This window comes from Sciurus vulgaris (genome assembly GCF_902686455.1).
Source record: "Sciurus vulgaris genome assembly, chromosome: 5".
Lineage (NCBI taxonomy): Eukaryota > Metazoa > Chordata > Mammalia > Rodentia > Sciuridae > Sciurus > Sciurus vulgaris.
Genome location: NC_136465.1, coordinates 103,364,594 through 103,384,392, shown reverse-complemented (window position 1 = coordinate 103,384,392; position 19,799 = coordinate 103,364,594). Strand labels below are relative to the sequence as shown.

The following is a 19,799-nucleotide window of genomic DNA, read 5'->3' as shown; positions in this document are numbered from 1 at the left end:
GTGTGAGACCCTGGGTTGAATCCTCAGCACTGGGCAGGGAAAAAAAAACTACTGGAAAGAAGAATTATTTAAAATAATCTGAATACTTACTTGTTTGTTTCCTTAAATTAGATGTCTTATCTGGAAATAAAGGACCAAGCCAAGAAGGTTCAATTTTCCCTATGCAGAATCCTCCAAGGCAAATGCTGTTGTTGGCCAGATCCAGAGCGAGCCTCCTCAGGAGCAAGCTGATGATCTGGCTATCACCTTTCCCAATACTTATGGTCAGCGCTTTTCGCACATCCTGCTCACGGGATCCACTGCTCAGTAGCAGTTCCACCAATTTGGGACTGCTCTCTTTCTCACATACCTATTAAAGAAAACAATATAAGGTAGGAAAAACGTGTACTTCTTCCCTTTTGGGAGATTGGTCTTAGGTTAAAACAAAATATAATTGGAAAAACTTATTCTTGAAATAGATGGGTAAATAAGATTAGTGCCACAAATATCAGAGCAATGGCAATCAAACAAAATGCCACATGGGGGTGAGGGACAGTGAAGAAGAAGTCATCCTACTTGCTCTCCCCACCATGACTTGATGAGTATGGTTCCAGTTCTCTATTTATTTTCATGCCCATTATTATTCCTCCATGTTCTTCTCTACCAGTACATGAAATTACCAAATCCTCAGAAAACCTAGTGGGACTAACTCCATATTTGCTTTGAAGAGTCCTTCATCACGCAAACTCTTGATAAATGAAAAATGCTTTTGGTTACCTTATTCTGCATCAGCACAAAATAAATTCAATAAATCTGTCTGTAATACATAATCAATGATTGTTGTTTGCTAGATACAAATAAATTGACAAGTAGGATAAATTCTTTAAAATGTAATACATTTTAAATGTAACACATTTAAACCCATGGATGTAGAGCTCTCCTCACTAGTGCTGAGGATCATCACGCGCAGAGACTCACAAGTGCCAGGCAAGCACTCCACTTCTGAGCTATGCCCACAGTCTTACAGAGCTGATTGTGTTCTCAAAAGGAAAAATACAACCAAGTGCACAAAGTCCAAAATAATATGCAAAGAGGAATAAAATACAGGGTTATTTTTGATAAATTGAGAGTAGAAAGCATTTCCTGTAGGGAATGTAGTAGAATCCCACTTGGGTGATTTTTCATTATGTGGTTTCCCTAACGAGAAATTAGAAAGCAACTTTTTTTTTTTTTTTCAGTTCTATGGTATCTCCAAGTAACATTAGTGCAATGATCTGCATACAAAAGATGCTCAATAAAAGCATATTAAATTTTTGAAGGGGATAATTTAATTAATTATAATAACAGAGAAGCACTGATTTCAATGTTGTTTGCTTAAAAGAAATTTGACTGTTTAAATAATCTCATTATTTATTTGGTTTTAATACATAAACATAATGGTACATGAAAATGAGTTACAAGTTCTGTTTCTTTTTGTAATGATTACTTATTAGCACTAACTTAATCTTACAGTTGACAAATTGTTTTGAATCCATAGGCAAGTGTAAAATTAAATAAAGTAAGCCTTATAAAATAAGTTACCTGAAAACATAGTATCCTGCTGATTATTTAATAATGTATATTAAATCACCACATAATTGCCTTGTTAAAATTTTATTAAATTTCTAGAAATAGACATAGTGCTATCTGAATGCTATTTTTCCCAAATGTTATTATGAACCCTAAAATTTATACAGATGAGAAAAATCTGAAATACAAGTAATGCATGTTTGTAAACATTCATTGAATATACACATATGCAAAGAATGATACAGAGATGAACACTGTAGGCTTCCATTTCCATTTAATCCACAAAATGTATAGGAGATGTTCATTGATTATGACTGACTGACAGAAGAAGTAAATATTAATGGTGCTTGAAGGTTTGGTGATATGGGGAAGGCTTTATTTAGGAAAGAGAGTTTGGATTAGAACTTGAAGGAGGAAGAGAACCATCAGACACATGTTTGCATGGCTTGGTAAGGGACAGAGAGAAGGAATGAAAAACCACAGCATTTCATTCTTCAAGGGTGGCCAGAGCAAGGGATGTGTGTGTGCAGTGCACCAGCTGCAAGGACACATGCCATAGCTCTCAGAGGAAAACACGCCAGGTAGAAAGTGAAAACAGAGAGGTAATGGTTGAAAATTGATTGTAACAACAGAATTGTATGTTGTGTGAAGAATATCTGGAGAACAAGTTGTATAGAGATGCACATTCAGTTATTTATCCACAAGCCAAAGTAGATAAACAAGTAAAATGAAGAACTGACTGGACAACACTTACAGGACATTATGACCTCTGAAGTTCTGTGACTCTAAACCTCTACAACAAATCACAAACAGTTGTACAATAAATTAGGAAATTTCACAGTGAAGAACAATAGAATGTAATGAAGATGAACAAGTGACCTATGAGTGCATGAAAAAATGCTCAGCATCAATAAGCATCAGGGAAATGCAAATCAAAGCCACAGTGAGATATCATCTTACTCCAGTAAAAATGCCTACTACCCAAAAGACAAGATAACAAACACTGGCAAGGATGTGAAGAAAATGTAACCATGTGCATTGGTGGTGTGAATGCAAATTAGGACAGTCATTATAGAAAACAGTACATAGCCTCCTCAGAAAACTAAAAATAGAATTCCCATATGATCCAGTAATCCACTATTGGGAATATATCAGATCAGTATGTTGAAATCAGTATGTTGAAAAGACATTGGCACTTTCATGTTTATTGCATCATTATTCACAATAACCAAGATATGAAAACAATCTAGGTGCCTATAGAAAATGAATGGATAAAGAATATGCAGCATATGTACACAATGGAAAAGACATTTGCATTCCCATATTTATTGAATCAGTATTCAGGATATCCAGGATGTGAATGAATCTAGGTGCTTATCAAGAGATAAAGAAAATGCAGTATATGTATACAATGGAATATTATTCAGCCATTGAAAAAAAAAAAAAAACACTGAAACTCTATCATCTGAGACAATATGAACAAAACTGGAGAACATGATGTTAAGTGAAGTAAGCCAGGCACAGAAAGACAACACATGTTCTCATTCATATGTGGAACCTTAAAAAGTTGATCTCATAGTAATCAAGTGTACAATGGTAGTTATCAGAATTCTGGATGGTTAGTAGGGGTTGGGAGATGTTGGTCAAGGATATATAATTACAATTATATAGAACAAATATTATCTTAAAATTCCATAATAGGCAAATATATATAGAAAGTAGTTAAGTTATTGCTTAGTCCAGAGGGTCGGAAGAAGAAGAGGATAGGTGGTAGAGGGAGAGAAATGAGGAATGACTAGTAAAGATTGTGAAGTTTCATTTTTGTGTTAAAATTGATCTAAAATTGATTGTTATAATGGTCACACAACTCTGAACTAAAAACCACTGGATTGTATACTTCGTGTGTGTGTGTGTGTGTGTGTGTGTGTGCATGAGAGAGAGAGAGATGGAGTTCCACTATGTTGCCCAGGTTGGCCTCAAACTACCAGGTTCAAGGAACTCTTAGGCCTTGGTCTCCCATGTAGCTCCCATACTATAGGTATGATCCACCACTCCCACTCAGACTGTATACTTTATATAGAACTGTATGATATGTGAATTATCTCAATAAATCAGTTTTTTGTAAGACAAAGGAAAAGAAGAACAGGAGGTAAAGAAGAGCTACCCAGTGTCAGGGCCAAATAAAACAGAAAAGACAAAAGTGAATATTTACCTGACAAATTAAGGAAGTTGCTTCCTTTGCTTGATTGGCGTCAGCTCCCAACAGAAGCAAGCATTCAACCATGATGCTATTATTCTGATCACATGCTCTCTCTAGCATCACACTTTTTAATTCATCATCCATAGCTAATTTTGCAAAGCATTTACAACAGAGGTTTAGAAACTAAAAAGAATGGAAACAAGGATTAGAGCCAGCTAAATATGTAACACTTAGGTTATAGATGAAAAAACATGGTACCTGTGGATCCTTTTGTTCCATGATATTGGAAGACAGCTGATGGAATATTACTGAATCAAATGAATGATGCACCAGCAGCTTGGGAAAGGATACTGACAATTCAAATATTGCCAAGATCGTCTGAAATCCCTGAAGGTATGACCAAAAATAATAATATAAGCAAATACGGGCAAGAAAAATTAAATAAAACAGAGATCTTGAATATGATACTTAATACCTAATGTGTTTACTTAACTAAGTAGACACATTTGCTGGGTTGTACTTGATGCTATAAAAATAATCCTATACTCTTGCAGCTGAGAAATACAACAGGAACACAGATAATAAATGCTAGCCAACCAACCATCCACAAGCAAAGCAGGAAAAGAATTACTCCCCATACACTTTGGCTTTTCAAGATCCCTGTCAGAAATGATACCATCTGGATCAAAAGTCAGATATTATTCAAGATCCTAAGAGATGATTCAGCAGGACTACAGTCCCAAATAGGACAACAGAATATTTTTTGTTTTTATTACAGGATTGGAGATTAGGTTCTCTAGGGAGCCCAGCATTTTCCCAAATTTTTGTGTTGTTTCCTAAATTTTTTTTTATTAGAGACAAATGTGCACTCCTAGATTTGATTCACGTTGTGTGCATTTGAGACAAATTCTGAAGGCACTCTGAAATGTATATTTTATTTTATTTTATTTATTTATTTTGTTAACAGGACAGAACTCAGGGCCTTGGACATTGTAGGCAAGCGCTCTACCACTAAGCTATACCCCTGGCTCTCTCAGCTTATTCACTCATTTATTGATTGATTTTGTGGAGCTGCAGATTGAACCCAGGACTTGTCCATGCTAGGAAGCATTCTACAATGGAAATACACCTCCAGTCCTTTCAAAATTTTGAGACAGATTCTTGCCTCCCTAAGTTACCCAGGCTGGCCTTCAACCTGTTAGGCTTCTGCTTCAGCTTCCTGAGTAGCTGGAATTACAGGTATGTACCACAATTCCCAACTTGAAGTATACTCTCTTGTATCAAGTTCTTTGTAAAGAACAGCATTCTATTTAGGACCATCTCAAGAACATCTCAAAGAATGATGCAGCCTCTCAGCCACATGATGTTTTAAGGAAAGATGAGCTTGGACTTTAGTATTATTTAGCAGGAGTAAATTCATCCTAAAGATCAGGTCAACTTTTTAATAGATTATTGCCTCATTATAACATATTATTTTGATTGTCTAAGTATTAAAATTATTATCATCAGTTCTTGAGAGGATGAGTTTCTTCAAATACTAATATTTGATAAAGTAGTCCTAATTTAGGGACTTCCAAAGGACATTTGGTTCACCTGCCTCTAGAGCAGAAACTCAAATGCTGTTGCAAAGCTGGTGATGCAGATGTGTAGACAGAAGGCACACCATTCAAACCAAGAACTTTTAAACATTGAACTGACCAAATGAAATATGTTGGTAGGCAGGATTCAGCCTCCTGGTTGTGAGTTTACAACTGCTACTCTGAAGATTCTAAAATATATGTAATGAATTTACTCACACAAAATCATCTTCTTTCCCTGGATTGCTTTTAATCACTTCTGCCTTTGCTTTCATCAGTCTAATGTGCAGTACTTTACACAAAGTGGATTTATAAAATGCACTGTTGTTTTTAATCTGAGAACGCTGTCTACTCAGCACTTTATAATTTAAAACACGTTTCAAATATTATCTCATTTATTGAATATCTGTGTAAAGTTTAGAGCCTAGATATTTTCATCTGGAAGAGATTAATTCTGTCATTGAGGAAAATATGTTTTGAGTGTGGCTTATTAAAGATATAAACTCATGCTATCAACTAGGGAGGCAGAGGCAGGAGGATCACAAGTTCAAAGCCAACATCAGCAAGTTAGTGAAGCCCTAAGATTTTCTCGAAGTAACATATAAAAAAGGCTGGGGATGTGGCTCAGTGGTTGAACACCCCAGGGTTCAATCCCTGATACCAAAAATAAATAAATAAAATACACATGTGTGTATATATATATACACATACACATACACACACACACATACACAATCTTATTACCAATACTAGAAACAAGGCAGAAACTCTTCAAGAAACCATTTCTTTTACTAACATTAAAAAATAACTGAAACAATATCTTTCTTTTCTTTTTAAGATTCCCAGCAGATCAGGGGTCTTGCTATGTTGTCCAGGCTGGCCCTAAACTCCTGGATCCTCCTGCCTTAGCCTCCTGAAGAAATTCTTTACAAAGACAGTTATTGTATATCATGCTTTAAATTTTGCTTAGTTAGAAATGTTTTAAAATATTATGTTGGGAAAAATTCAAGAAGTAAAATTATCAGAGATGAGTAGCCCACTACATACCACAGAGTGACAAACTGTAATAATGATAATCTGTGCTTATCTAAAATCTAAGCAGAAAAAAAAAAAAAAAACAGCTAACTAATTTCTTTAGTACATTTTCATGGAAAAGACAAATGGCAAACAAACAGTAATTTCAGAGATTTAATAATGAAGCACTAGATCTTTAGCCAATCCAATTCTCTCTGCCTTCTATAATTAAAATACTACAAAATGATAAATGGTTTTTAATTAACTAGAATACCGCCTTAATGCCAAATGGGAACTGCACAAACTGCCCTGAAAGTGAAATCTTTACAAGTTCCCAAAATTCCTTCCAGATGATGCACATACTTTAATCTGTACTTCAGCAACATCTTTAAATCGTTGTAAACTGGAAACCAGAATTTTTGCCAGCAGATGCCCCGTTCCTATGCTTAAAGTCTTCTTTGTAATCAAGCATCCTATAAGACTTAAACCCAGACACTGAATTTCTAGAATAAGAGAAAATAATAACAAAATTAGTTGTTTTAAATCTCAAAACTGAAGAAAAAACTACAGATAGCCAACCAACCACTAATGGCCTATAAAAATCTATTCTAAATCCTGAGTTCAAATGCACCAACCTTGGTCATCTGGATACATCTGCAGTGTGTGAAGCACTGAATCAATAGCACCTTCCAAGGATAACATCCCCAATGCATCAGGAAAATGTGCTATAGAAGAAATTACTTTTAAGCCACATTTCTGAATCCCAGGGTTTCCAATGAACTGAAATCAAAAGCAGTTTAAGAATGTCAAAAAAGAGATCTCAATACTTATCTCAGTTAAAACCAGTTGTAGATTGATAAAATATAAATTAAGTCATCCAAATACAAATTAGAATCCTTAATTCAACCCTCTATATTATTAATTATTTTTTGCATTAAGAGCTTGCATTTTAACATCAATTAAGTGCTTGTTCAGTGACAGTGCTTGTGCTAAGTACACACATTTCTTCTCACAATAATCTCATGAAATTCATACTGATATCATTACTAACACACTTTGGAGAAAGGAAGACATTTTTCGGTAAAGAGTGCTGGGAAAACTGGCTATCTTCATCCAGAAGACAGAAAGTTGACTCTAATCTCCTATACAAAAATCAAATCTGCCTGGATTATTCCCACTATGAAATAAGCAAACAGAAGGCTACAAGGGCTTAGTCACACAGAGTGCAAACTGCAAAAATGAAACCAGACTAAGATGTTTGATCCCAAAGCCTATGCACTTACCCTGTAAAATGCACTGCTGTCTCACCATAGAAAACACTGAGCATTTACTCCACTCTAAGTGCTTTACAAGCTTCATTTCATTTATTCTTTTCAAGAACCTCATGAAGTCAGCTCACCAAACTTTAAAGATGTGGGGAACAGGGGATGGGGTTGTGGCTCAGTGGTAGAGTGCTTGTCTAGCATGTGTGAGGCACCTCGATTCTCAGCACCACATATAAATAAATGAATAAAGGTTCAACAACTAAAAAAAACCTATATATTAAAAAAAAAAAAAAAAAAAAGTGTGGTGAACTGGCACCCGAGTCACATAGCTAGTGTCAGGCTTTAGCCTTGAGTACAAATGTGTCTATCTTAAAAGCCCAGGGATCTCAATCATGACATCTTCCAGCCTCTGTAATCTGAATTTCCTCCAGGTGATCTGACATTGTTTATGGCTGGTCTAATAGTGTCACTTTTTTCCAGGCTATCCTTACTGAGAAGAAACAGCCAACACACTGGTTGATCACCAGTCATGTCTCCCTTCTTTTGATGTCTGTGACATATATCTAATCTTTGCACTGGTCATCTCTACTTTTCTCCACAGACATACTACTCTCCAGACTTCTAACATAATGTCAATGCCCACTTTATAGTTCTTATTTCAAAAGTTACATGGTTATCCTTCTCGGGATTTTAGCTTTCAAGTAGATGATGTTGTGTGCATACCAGTTTCATGGTATCTCCATCTCCAAGATCAGATTTCCTCCACCACAGGTCCAGGGTAGAAATGAAATAGCTTCGAGGCAGACCTCAAGCTCCTATGTAGCCTCTCTGACCAAAACCTTCTGTCCTCCCACTTCTCTCACTCATTACTCTCAATGGACAGATTTCTATCCCTTCCCAGTCTGGTCCCCTCAAGGACTTTCAATTGTCTTTATCAGGCATCTTTAAAAAAAAACAAAAAAACAAAAAAAAAACGGAGTGGGAAGAAGCATCAATATCTCATCCGAGTCCTTGTTCTCCACCCCTAACTGCTCAGCTTAGACCTCATCTCCTCCACCATTTTAACAGGACACTATTACTCCTGCCTCTTAGCAATTTTTTCCTGTCACTGTTGCATCCCACTATCTTTTGCTGAGTAGTAAACGTTCATCAGCTTCGAAGACAATTAAATTTGGGGTTAAATGGTGTGCATCTGTGGATCATCAGGGAAAGAGAGAGAGAGAGAGAGAGAGAGAGAGAGCGCACACTGGCAGAAGAGAGAGAAAGCGAGACAGTGACACATGCCTATAATTCCAGCTACTCAGGAGGCTGAGGCAAAAGAATTGCAAATTCCAGAACACACTAGGAAACTTAGTGGGACTCCACCTCAAAATAAAAAAAATAAAGAAAAGGACTCGGGGATGTAGCTCAGAAGTAGACCACCCCTGTATTCAATCCCTATTATTTCAAAAAATAAAAAATAAAATTAAAAGAGGAATGAAATAACTTTTACTCAGAAGTGGCAAGGGGTTACTTGAGAAATATAAGGAAATTCAAAGTCATACAATGTGAAATTGGAAAGATGGTTTGGTGTATGGCTCCGTGTCCTGGTCTCTAAAATAATCCCAATAACACAGGGTTATTATGAGGATAAAATGAGAAAACTCTGTCCATACAATAGACATTGAGCAATGACCACAGGTCAGGGCTTGGGCAAAGCACTCTCCACATAAATGACAGACTTAAGAGTTACGGGAGGGACAGTTTCCCTTAATTAATCTTCCCTTCCATCAGGCTACTACTTTTTCTTCTTTTTGAACTTATTAATAGAAAAGTCTACACCGACTACCTTTACATTCTTTCTGCCCCTTAATTTCATGTAATCAGGCTTGTCCTAACCACCCTGAATTAAAAACATTCAAGAAAAAAAAGTCCAATAACAACTTTAATTGCAGCTTTCTCATCCCTTGACTTCCATGACACAGTACTCTTCCCTAGTTGTTCTCAAACTTTAAAACCATTCATTTGTCTATCTCCTGTACAGTCTCCTCTTTCAATTCCAATCTCTGTGCTAAGTTCTTAAGTTCTTTTCTTCTATTCATGAGTAGAATTTCATACATGAAATCACAGCAGCCATATCCATCACAGCAGCAAACACACTCACAAAGCCAAAACTCAGGCAGCGCTTGCCAGGAGCCAGACCCTTTGTAAAGCACTTCATATACATTAAATCATTTACTTCTCACAAAATTTTTATGATGTAGACACACTATAATTATCTACATGTATTAATGAAAAGAATTCAACCATACAGACTTCCAAGCAGATAACTCAAGGCACAAGTATAACTCTCTTAAGCCCTAAGCCCACACTGCTCTTGGGCTTGACACAGGCATCTTAAAATCACAGGTTCAAAGTTAAATTAGCATCTTCTAAAAAAAAAAAGCCAGATTCAGCCAGATTGTCATTATGAACTTTCTGTTTGATTAATGGTACCATCATTCCTGCTTGACAGGCGAGGCGAGCTTCAAGGGTGTGCACCTGTGTGGTCACCAACGGCTCCATGCTTGAAAGGTTTCTACCTTGGTTTAATGCTTTTCTGTCACTGCCTTGAAATCTTCAACAATTTTCAAACAAGAGGTCCTGCATTTTCATTTTGTACTGAGCCCCCTAGTTCTTCTTTTAAACTCAAAAGACATTATAGGCTTATATTTTTTGTGCTAAAATTATGTCAAACTGATGTTTATAAAGCACCCATCTGTGTCTTTAATATCTTCACCTCTAACCAATTTCTGCTCAACTATTGCTCTTTGCAGGGGTGAGCTCCCTTAGGTTCCATCCTTTTCAGATTCAGTTCAACAGACAATTAATGACTTGTAACAGGAAATCTGTGACTTGTCTATGCAAAAAGAGAATTCAGAGTATCACATGATCACATGTGACAAGGCTCAAACTATCTGATAAATAAAAATAGGGATGTTTGATTTTTAATAGCTTAGTGAACTTTTGAAAAATCTATGTGTGTATATACACATATATGTATAATATTTGCAAACTACAATGGACTTTCCTTCACCAATCTAATGCTCTAATCTTGAAAACAGCAATTTTTTTTTTGACTGTATTACTATCCAACCAGGGATTGAAGTTAACTTGCCAGTTTCTATTTAGTTAAGTGTTTTTCAAGTGGAATTTTTGGAGGTGCCAATGGAAGAATGCTTACAGACACTGCTTGGAAACTTCCTATCACCCATGCTCCACAACTCCAAAAATTGTTTAGGAAATCCATAAACAATAGAAATAGTTACTCTAAACAGCCAGTTAACTAGTTCAAAAGGGAAAATGCCCAAACCGGCCTCTGTATTCAATGCCAGCTAAGCAGATAACCAAGGAAAGGAAAATTGACTATTCCTTGATGTTGTGTTGATGTTTTCTTTTTTCCTTTTTCCTTTATTAATCCTGTTTTTACTCTTGATAGAAATAAACAAAACAAAAATGTATGCACTGAGTAGACAGAATGCTGGTGATTTGTGACCCCTATATTAGTCTGTGAAATATTAAGAGATTAAAGTAAAAGAGGTCTGATGTCCACAAAGAAGTGAGTCGCAATAATGAAACTATATATATGTGTGTGTGTGCGTGTGTGTGTGTAACTAAAACTATATATAAACTGTATATAAAACTATATATAAACTATAACCACATATATATATGATGTCCATCTGTCTATCTACATATTATTATATACCTAGTATAAAGATAAAGATTCAGTTCAAGAAAACTTTCCAGATTAGATGTACAGCTAGAATGAGGACCTCATATTCCAAGACTAAAATTAATAAGACTTAATAAAGTGACTGGAATTTGAAGTAAAGAATCTTTTGCATATCCACACAAAACTATCAAGTCACTTAAAAGTAAGAAAAAATGAAGTCTATCTCAGACTTCTCCACTTAAATAATCAATACTAGTAAATAAACCCCCAACATTTTATAACCAACCAAAATGTTTTCTCAAGAGTTCAAACATAAAACCAAACATTCTACACATTAAAATATTTAGGAAATGCAAATTTTAAAAAAATCTAAAAATAAACAGATTAATGGGAAAAAACTGTAATGAAACAACTTGTAAAGATTTAATACACATAATTGAAGTATTAAGAAGACAGCAACCTTAGAAAGAACTAAGCTGACTATAAATATTGTAGAGCTGCCAATAAACAATCAATTTATTTCACAAAAGTTGATAGGAAAGTAGCTTTTATAGTTAGATGTCAAAAAATACCTTTAATAGTAATAGCATTGTTATATTTATTTAATTCATACTATGTGGTAGGAATTGTACTCATACTTTTACATGAAATATCTCATAAAATCATCAAAATAACCCTTACTGAAAAACTGTTTATTATCTGTTTCATACACAGTGAACCTGAGACATAAGTAGCAATTCAGTCTGTAGGTGACAGACCCAGATCCAAGTCCAGATATCCTGACTCCAGAGTCCATAACTTAACTGTACAAAAATTTGTAAACCTGAAGCCATAAATGCAAATACTACATAATCTGAAATAATAAGGTAATGGAGGAGAAGACATAAAGAAGTAGAAATACATTTTTAATTTCATTGAAAAGTGCACATAATGTGTTAAAATACATGAAGGAAAAAAAATGATAGTTTGGGATATATTCAGATTCATGGAAAACTTGAGATTTTTTCCATAGCAGCACATTAGGAATCTCACCTCACTGCTTTTTGTCTCTACATAGAATCATATAATTTGGTAGTGGTATAACTGATTTGTTTAGTCTCTGTTGCTGGCCATTGTGTTATCAGGACAGATTAAATTAAGCTGTAGTAAAATTCCAAAATTTCATGGGCTGAAAAAACAATAGGTTCAACTTTTGCCTCTGCATGTTGCAGTCACTCAGGAACTTCTGCTGACAAAGCAAACACTGTCTCAAACACTGCAGGTCACAGGGCCTGAATGTTCTGAAAGATGCCTCACCACCTATTAAATATTTGGTCCAGAAATGACAAACGTTTAATTACATTACATAACCTCTAATTACAACTTCTGCTCCAAAACTAGTCACATGCTCCAAAATACTATCCTACAAAATACTATCCTAAAATCACCAGAAGGTAAAGGACTAAACATCCTCCAGGCAGCACTAACAATTATCAAGTAAACATTTAGCTTGTTGCCACATTCTTCTTATTACATATAATGCCACAATGAGCTTGTCTAAAAGTCTTTGTGTACATGTTCAAGTATATCTATATTATAAATTCTTGGGTAGAACTGTTGATCAGAAAACAGGTACATTTTAATTTTAACAGAGATAACCAGATTTCTCTCAATAAGGACTTCTTATTTAAATTTATATTAATATAGATTATAGTCAAGAACTTTTTCATATGTGCATATGCCAATGTCATTCTTTTTTTTTAAACCTCCAAATCATTTTTATTTAAAACTATCAATATATATAAAATAGTTATAATTATATAGATTATAGAAATAAAACTTCACAAAATTATTTCATACAGTTTGGTATACAGGTTAAACTATTAGTAGCATTTACTATTGTATTTTTAAATATCCAAAGTATAAAGTTTTAACAGTCCTTAAAACTGTTTAGTGATAAGTAAACAGAAGTGTCAGCTTCTTTCCAAGATGTTGTACAGTAGTGGATAAGACTTGGCTGACTCCTTGGTTTTCAACCAATGGATATTTGAGGGTAATCATAAATGGTGGTAGCAGCTGACACAGTAACTGTACGTAATGTATCCCAGTCATTATTTAGAGAAAACTAACAAATATAATGAATAATTGTCAAAACAGACAAACCCAGCAAATTTGTTCCATAGCTTTACAATTTGTAATAGAAATAGTAAAAAAAGCAGGTACTGTCAAATTACTGTCTTGGCAGTACGTATCATCATGTATAGTTCCTTGGCACAAACAAGAAACATTCCTTTGCCAGACCTTTTCATTCCACTCACCTATAATGCATTTTAGGAAAACACAGCTACCTTTGTTCTCCGCAAATCACTGTAGAGTTAGTGGTTAACAAAAGTGATTGAACTATTTTTTCTCCAGCAGTTGGGGACTACCATGTACCAACTGCACACTTTCATTTGGTCAATTTCTTGAACCATCATTGTGGGCCACTGCCCTGCTCCTTCCAATGCCAGTGTCACACTTTATTTACAAAGTTTTACAAAAATTTGATTATCTACTGGGGTTTGGGCATATGAAATATCCCAGGTTTTCAAAATCCCGGTTATTCATGCCATTTGTTTCATAAAAATTTTATGCTAGCTTGCTTAGTTCAAGAAAATACTATTATTGTTTTTACTAAGCATTCATAAACATAAATTTTCATTTTTTGAAAGTCTTTTATCAAAAAGAAGATACATCTTTTTGTATGTAAGAGCTGTATTGTATAGCTCTTCTTCTGCACCTCTGAGTTGAATTTCAGAGTCTCTGCAGAGTAGTCTTTTCTAACTTTACTCACATGTAATTTCTTTTTGTTGTGTGACTGTTTTGGCACATGTATTCTTTCTTTGATTAACCATTATTTACAACTGAAACAAATGTCTTCAATATTTAATCTGGGATTATTTTGCTTCGAAATTTGTGTAAAGCCCACAGGCTCTTTTGAATGGTGACATTTCATCAACCGATTGGTTTTACTTTACTGGTTCCATGACAAAGAGAACAGGAGGGTCACTGCGTACAAAACAAAGATGCAGCCAAAATGTTGAGAGTCTATTTTCTACTTTGTTCTCCAGAAATAACACAGGACAAATAGATCTCTATGGAACAGGTGCTGAAAGTTTTCATGTGTACAAAGCTAAAAGACTCTGGCCTAAATGGAAGGCCAGTGTTCCAAAAAGAGATTTTTAGCTTCAAATTGAGTTTTATTGATATATTTTATATATTAAACACGTGTTCACATAAATACTCTTCTTAGTTTCTGCATTGTAAATGATAATTTAATCTCAAATTTTATCTTATTTAAAATTCTGCTCTCTGGGTTTATATTTATCACTGATAATTCATTTCTTTACGTCTGCAATGTTTGTTCCTAAACTTCTGATGCTTTGTAACTTTTACTCAGAATGAGACGTACAATCACAGAATTTGAGAGCTACAGGAATGACTTACTATCATCTTTTATATTCTCCTTTCTCAGTCCTGGTGAAGGATCAGGGGAATAATATTGGAGAGAGATTTTTGAAATAAAATATCACTTTTATTTCCCCATGACCTTAACTGTCCACCCCAAAGTAACAATCATCATTGAGTGACATGCTATGTCTGTGTATTATTACTCAGATGTTGACACTAGGGGAAAAAGCAGTTCTCAATCACTTCTCCTAGGACTTAGCAAAAGAACATAAGGCTTGGAGATGAGCAGCTTTCTCCACATCATAGTACATACTGGTTTTCTTGGACTCCTGACTTCCTCTACTACATCACACGCATACCCAATGGCCTGAGAAAAGCCTGGCTAACTGGAATCAGAGCTATCTGTAAGGTTTTTCTAGTGCCTTTGCTTCTACCAACACTTGCCATAAATAAAACCACTTCCACCTCCATGTTCTTAGAAAAGGTCTACAAACTAGTATGGTTTACAAGTGCTAATACAAACCAAATGGCTTTAAGTGTGGTTATTATTTCCTCAGTCAGATTAGAGATCCCAACAGAAAGGCATGGAGAAAAATAACTTTTGTCTTCCCAATGCCTAAATCTGTTCCTTCCTATAAATACGGAAAATGCTTATTTTCAATAAAAATTTTTGAATTAAATTTAACCCATTATACCATATATTCTTGCTATATTTAAGAATCTCATTAAGGTTTGAGTACAAATGACTCACATATCACAGACAATTATAATATAAAGTTCAGTTTAAATTGAATTTTTAAAGGCAATCTCTCTGGAGGTTACTCTAATTAATTCACAACATTTATCGAAGTATGCCAAACTACAAGGAATCCTTTCCATAAATTACTCTGAGTACTATCTTCCTGTCATAATAACATTAACACTAATCATTCTTTAAATTGTTACTCATATCTTTATGGTAAACTTCCAAATAACCTTAATTCCATCAATACATTTTGCATTGCATAATATAAATGTAATTTCACTCCTTTTTGTACTTAGCATGATTTGTTGATATTCGAATCATAACATACAGCACAAATGTACATTGATATGGAAATACCTAAAAACAGGAAGAAACAAAGCATGCCAAACCACTTCAACGATTCTCTCTCCTTAAAGAGCAATGAAAACGAGTCTGGAATCAAAGAAGATTTTAATGTTTTGCCTCGAATATCTTTGTAGGCTGAACTTTTTACCATAAGACCATAAAAGAAAGGTGAACAGCCAGAGAGAAAAGAACAAGATCAGCAGCCATGATTCTCATCACTCATTCTCAGCATCACTCATGAAATTTATCTGCACATTGAAGTCTTTGGTTGTCTTTCTGATTGAGCAAATTGTTACCAGCAATCAAAAGAAGTTTGTCAAGTCCATAGTTGACAATGCATGTATCTTAGTTGGACTGTACTTAGTGTTCATCTGTCATCCCCCCCACATCCTTATTATCACCTTACATACTAACCATATGACTTGCTACTATCATGATAAACAGAGAGTGGAAAACTTTGACACAGTCCTCTAGTTTCCCAAATTTAGCATTCTAGTTAAAAGTATAAAGACAGAAAATCTACATTCAACATACCCTGTTCAAAGCTGCTAGGACCAGTTTGTGAATATCATTCTTGAAACACTGTTTTTTAACCATATTTAGCTTATGCTGAGATTCATCACTGGATTCTTCTGACATGCCTAAATGCAAGAACAAAGAAATATATACATACACTGAACAAATCACCGATTATTAAAAATTATCATAATTTACCCAACAATACCTATGCTGTGCTTTTTTCTAGTAAATAATTCCTTATGAAAGAACTAACACTGAGCTTTCAGGAATCTCTAAAAATAGTTCATCATTGGATATAAAATAAATACAATAATATGGATGTTTATAAAAATTAAAATAACAGTAAGTTACTTATGGTGGAGGAATTTTATATAGTAAACAATTTCCTTTTTGCAGGAGTAGACTGTTAAGATGGCGTGGATGTGGGGGAAAAGGCACACTCTTACATTCCTGGTGGAGTTGCAGATTGGTGCAGCCACTCTGAAAAGCAGTATGGAGAAACCTCAGAAAACTTAGAATGGACGAACCTTTTGACCCAGTTATCTCACTCCTCGGTTTATACCCAAAGGACTTCAAATCAGCATACTACAGTAATGCAGCCACATCAATGTTTATAGCAGCTCAATCCACAATAACTAGATTGTGGAACCAAACTAGATGCCCTTCAACAGAGGAATGGATAAAGAAACTGTGGTATATATACACAATGGAATATTATTCAGCCATAAAGAAGAAGAATATTATGGTATTTGCAGGTAAATGGTTGGAGTTGGAGAATACCATGCTAAGTAAAATAAGCCAATCCCCAAAAAACCAAAGGTCAAATGTTTTCCCTGATAAGTGGATGATGATATATAATGGGGGTGAGAGGGTGGGGAGTGAGAGAAGAATGGAGGAACTTTAGATTATGTAGAAGGAAATGAGGAGGTATAAAAAATCATGGAATGAGACAGGCATCATTACCCTATGTACATGTATGATTACACAAATGTATGAAGTACAACCATAGGAATGAAATGATGTACCCCATTTGTGTACAAAGAATCAAAATGCAGTCTGTAAAAAATAAATAAATAAATAAAATAAAAGATTTTAGAAAATTTTCATGCAATGATGGGGAACTTGAGAACATCTCAGTGTTATTCAGACAATATAAAAAGGTGAGATATGGAAAGGAGCATACAATAAAAACAGCTGAGTAATAGTGGAAAAAAGATTTGAGTGTCAGGATTATGATTGTACAGAGCATGCCATTTAATTAGAAGTCTTCTAAAGATTGCACAATGAAAGTTATTTAAAGAAAACATACATCTTATTAAGCTACAATGTAGCTAAACTATTTCAAAACTATTGAAAAACAGCCAAAAAACTGTTATATACTATATTAGTAAAAAAAAAGAATATTTTCTCAAGCCTGAATATAATTATTAATAAAGAATTAACCATAATTGTTCAATTTTATTAATTTTTAAGTACAAATTATAAATGACTGCATATAGTTTTTCTTTCACCTAATAAATAGTTGAGTGACCACTACATGCCTGGGATTTTGCTACATGCTGAGAATACCACAGTGAAAAAGGTAGGCAGGGTACCCACCCTCCTGGAACTCTGATTCTTCATTTAAAATTTATTGCAACAGGGTCTGACATTCACTACAGCTCCATGAAAGAGGAAAGTCCCTTAAACTCATTTTCAGTGACAGAGATGATGTTAATTTCTGAGGCTGCCATACTCAGGAGCAGGTGTGAATACTAAAAACAGGTCTGGTAAATTGTAAAAACTCCTGCCACATATCAAACATCTTTCCAATATTATGACCAAATGAACATTCCCATAACTTTCATCTCTGGTCTTCGTTCTGTCCCTTGAGGTCCTAATATTCAGGATATAGTTTTCTTTCCATATAACAGTACTTTGAGTTGTGTGAACTGTAAGCTCAATAAATGAGGGCAGGATCCACAACTTCATCACTTTCAGACTAAAGGGTTCCAAACACAGTGCCTCAGATACAGCAGTTGTTCAACAGCCGTGGTTACACAAACGCAAACTCAATGCAGACGACTCTGGAGTCAGGCTCCGTAAATTGAAATCAGGCTCCATTATATATAGTGTGACCTTAAAAATATCTATACCTCTATGGAGGAGGAGAAAATGATGACAAAAATAACTCATCTGTTTTGTGGGTTGCCATGAGAATTAAGGAGCATATATATATATGCTCTCTCTCAGTCTCTCTCTCTCTCTCAGAGAGAGAGAGAGAGAGAGAGAGAGACTTCAAATAATGCCTGATTTTTTAAGTCCTCTATATTGTTAGGTATAATTATTGTCATTAGTGGTAAATGAGTACATTTTAATACAGTTTTCATGTCCCTGAACTCTCTCTTTCCTAAATAAATAAATTTATCAGATTCATTTCCTATTTAGTAGTCACAACATCATGTCAAATAAATCACCAACCATGTTTTAAATCCATCCTGTCTTTCCACTGCCCTCTTCATCCACTTGACTAGCAACAACCTCCAACCCAAATCCCCTACTTAGTCTCTCTCCCTGCTAATCATCCTCTACACCATAGTGCTATTGCTAAAAATTGCAAACATGACAACAACGTTGCAATTTTTAAGCACCTTTAATACATTTGAACTTTCATAAAAAAGCACAAATTTCTCAGCCTTGTATGCAACATCCTTCATTTCTGGCCTCCTTCTGTTTTTCCACACTGATACCCAAGCACTCCTCTCTTCCTTCTCCTCACTCCTCCCACACCATGTGAACTTTCTCTTGCTTGAAAAGTCTTCTCATCCTTTCTACCAGGCTAGCCCTCAATTTTAATTATCATAATTACCCTTCAGTTTTGAATATCAAAATCTCTAGCCTACTTTTTAAAATAAATTATATGTGCCTCCATCAATAGTCTTATAATCTTTTACACATTTATCTGTGATAGCCACTCTCACACTGTCTTGCAATTAACTATTTACATGTCCCATCTATTGCTGAGCTCCTATAATACCACAGCATGCTTTTCTGTCATTCATCTTTTGAACCAAAACAGCATCACGGTTTTCAGAACATAAAAGGCACTTAATAAATATATGCTGAAAGAATGCAGGAGATAGTAATTTCAGTGGGCTTGGCAGGACAAATAAGGTAAGAACAGATGTCAGTAGGAGATAAAAGGGGACAGAGGGTAGAAACCATTGAGGTTAATGAGTAAAAGTCACAAGGGCACATTGCAGAAAAATTCATTCAAACACCAAGGAAAAGAAGGACTAAAATAAAGCAAAAGGGGAGGTATGAAAGTTAGCTACTATTAGTTCAGAAAAAGTTTTAAAAGAGGCCCAAGCTTGAACTTGGATGATGGCAAGAGAAATAGAGTCTCTGTCTGGTTTAGGTATCAGTGTGATATTGGCTTCATAGAATGAGTTTGGGAGGGTTCCCTCCTCTTCTATTTTATGGA

At 35.0% G+C, this 19,799-nt stretch overlaps 1 protein-coding gene across 2 annotated transcripts in view; it reads right to left on the bottom strand.

Annotated features, from left to right (window-relative positions):
- Positions 1–19,799, bottom strand: part of LRRK2 (leucine rich repeat kinase 2) — a 140,942-nt gene that overhangs the window by 83,045 nt on the left and 38,098 nt on the right. For both annotated transcript variants that reach the window (XM_079139253.1, XM_079139252.1), the window contains exons 14-19: positions 16,352–16,458; positions 6,975–7,119; positions 6,703–6,842; positions 4,007–4,135; positions 3,761–3,931; positions 91–349 (exon numbers count right to left, since the gene is read on the bottom strand). In XM_079139253.1, coding sequence (XP_078995379.1) covers positions 91–349; positions 3,761–3,931; positions 4,007–4,135; positions 6,703–6,842; positions 6,975–7,119; positions 16,352–16,458 — 951 coding nt within the window. The remainder of the gene's footprint in view (positions 1–90; positions 350–3,760; positions 3,932–4,006; positions 4,136–6,702; positions 6,843–6,974; positions 7,120–16,351; positions 16,459–19,799) is intronic.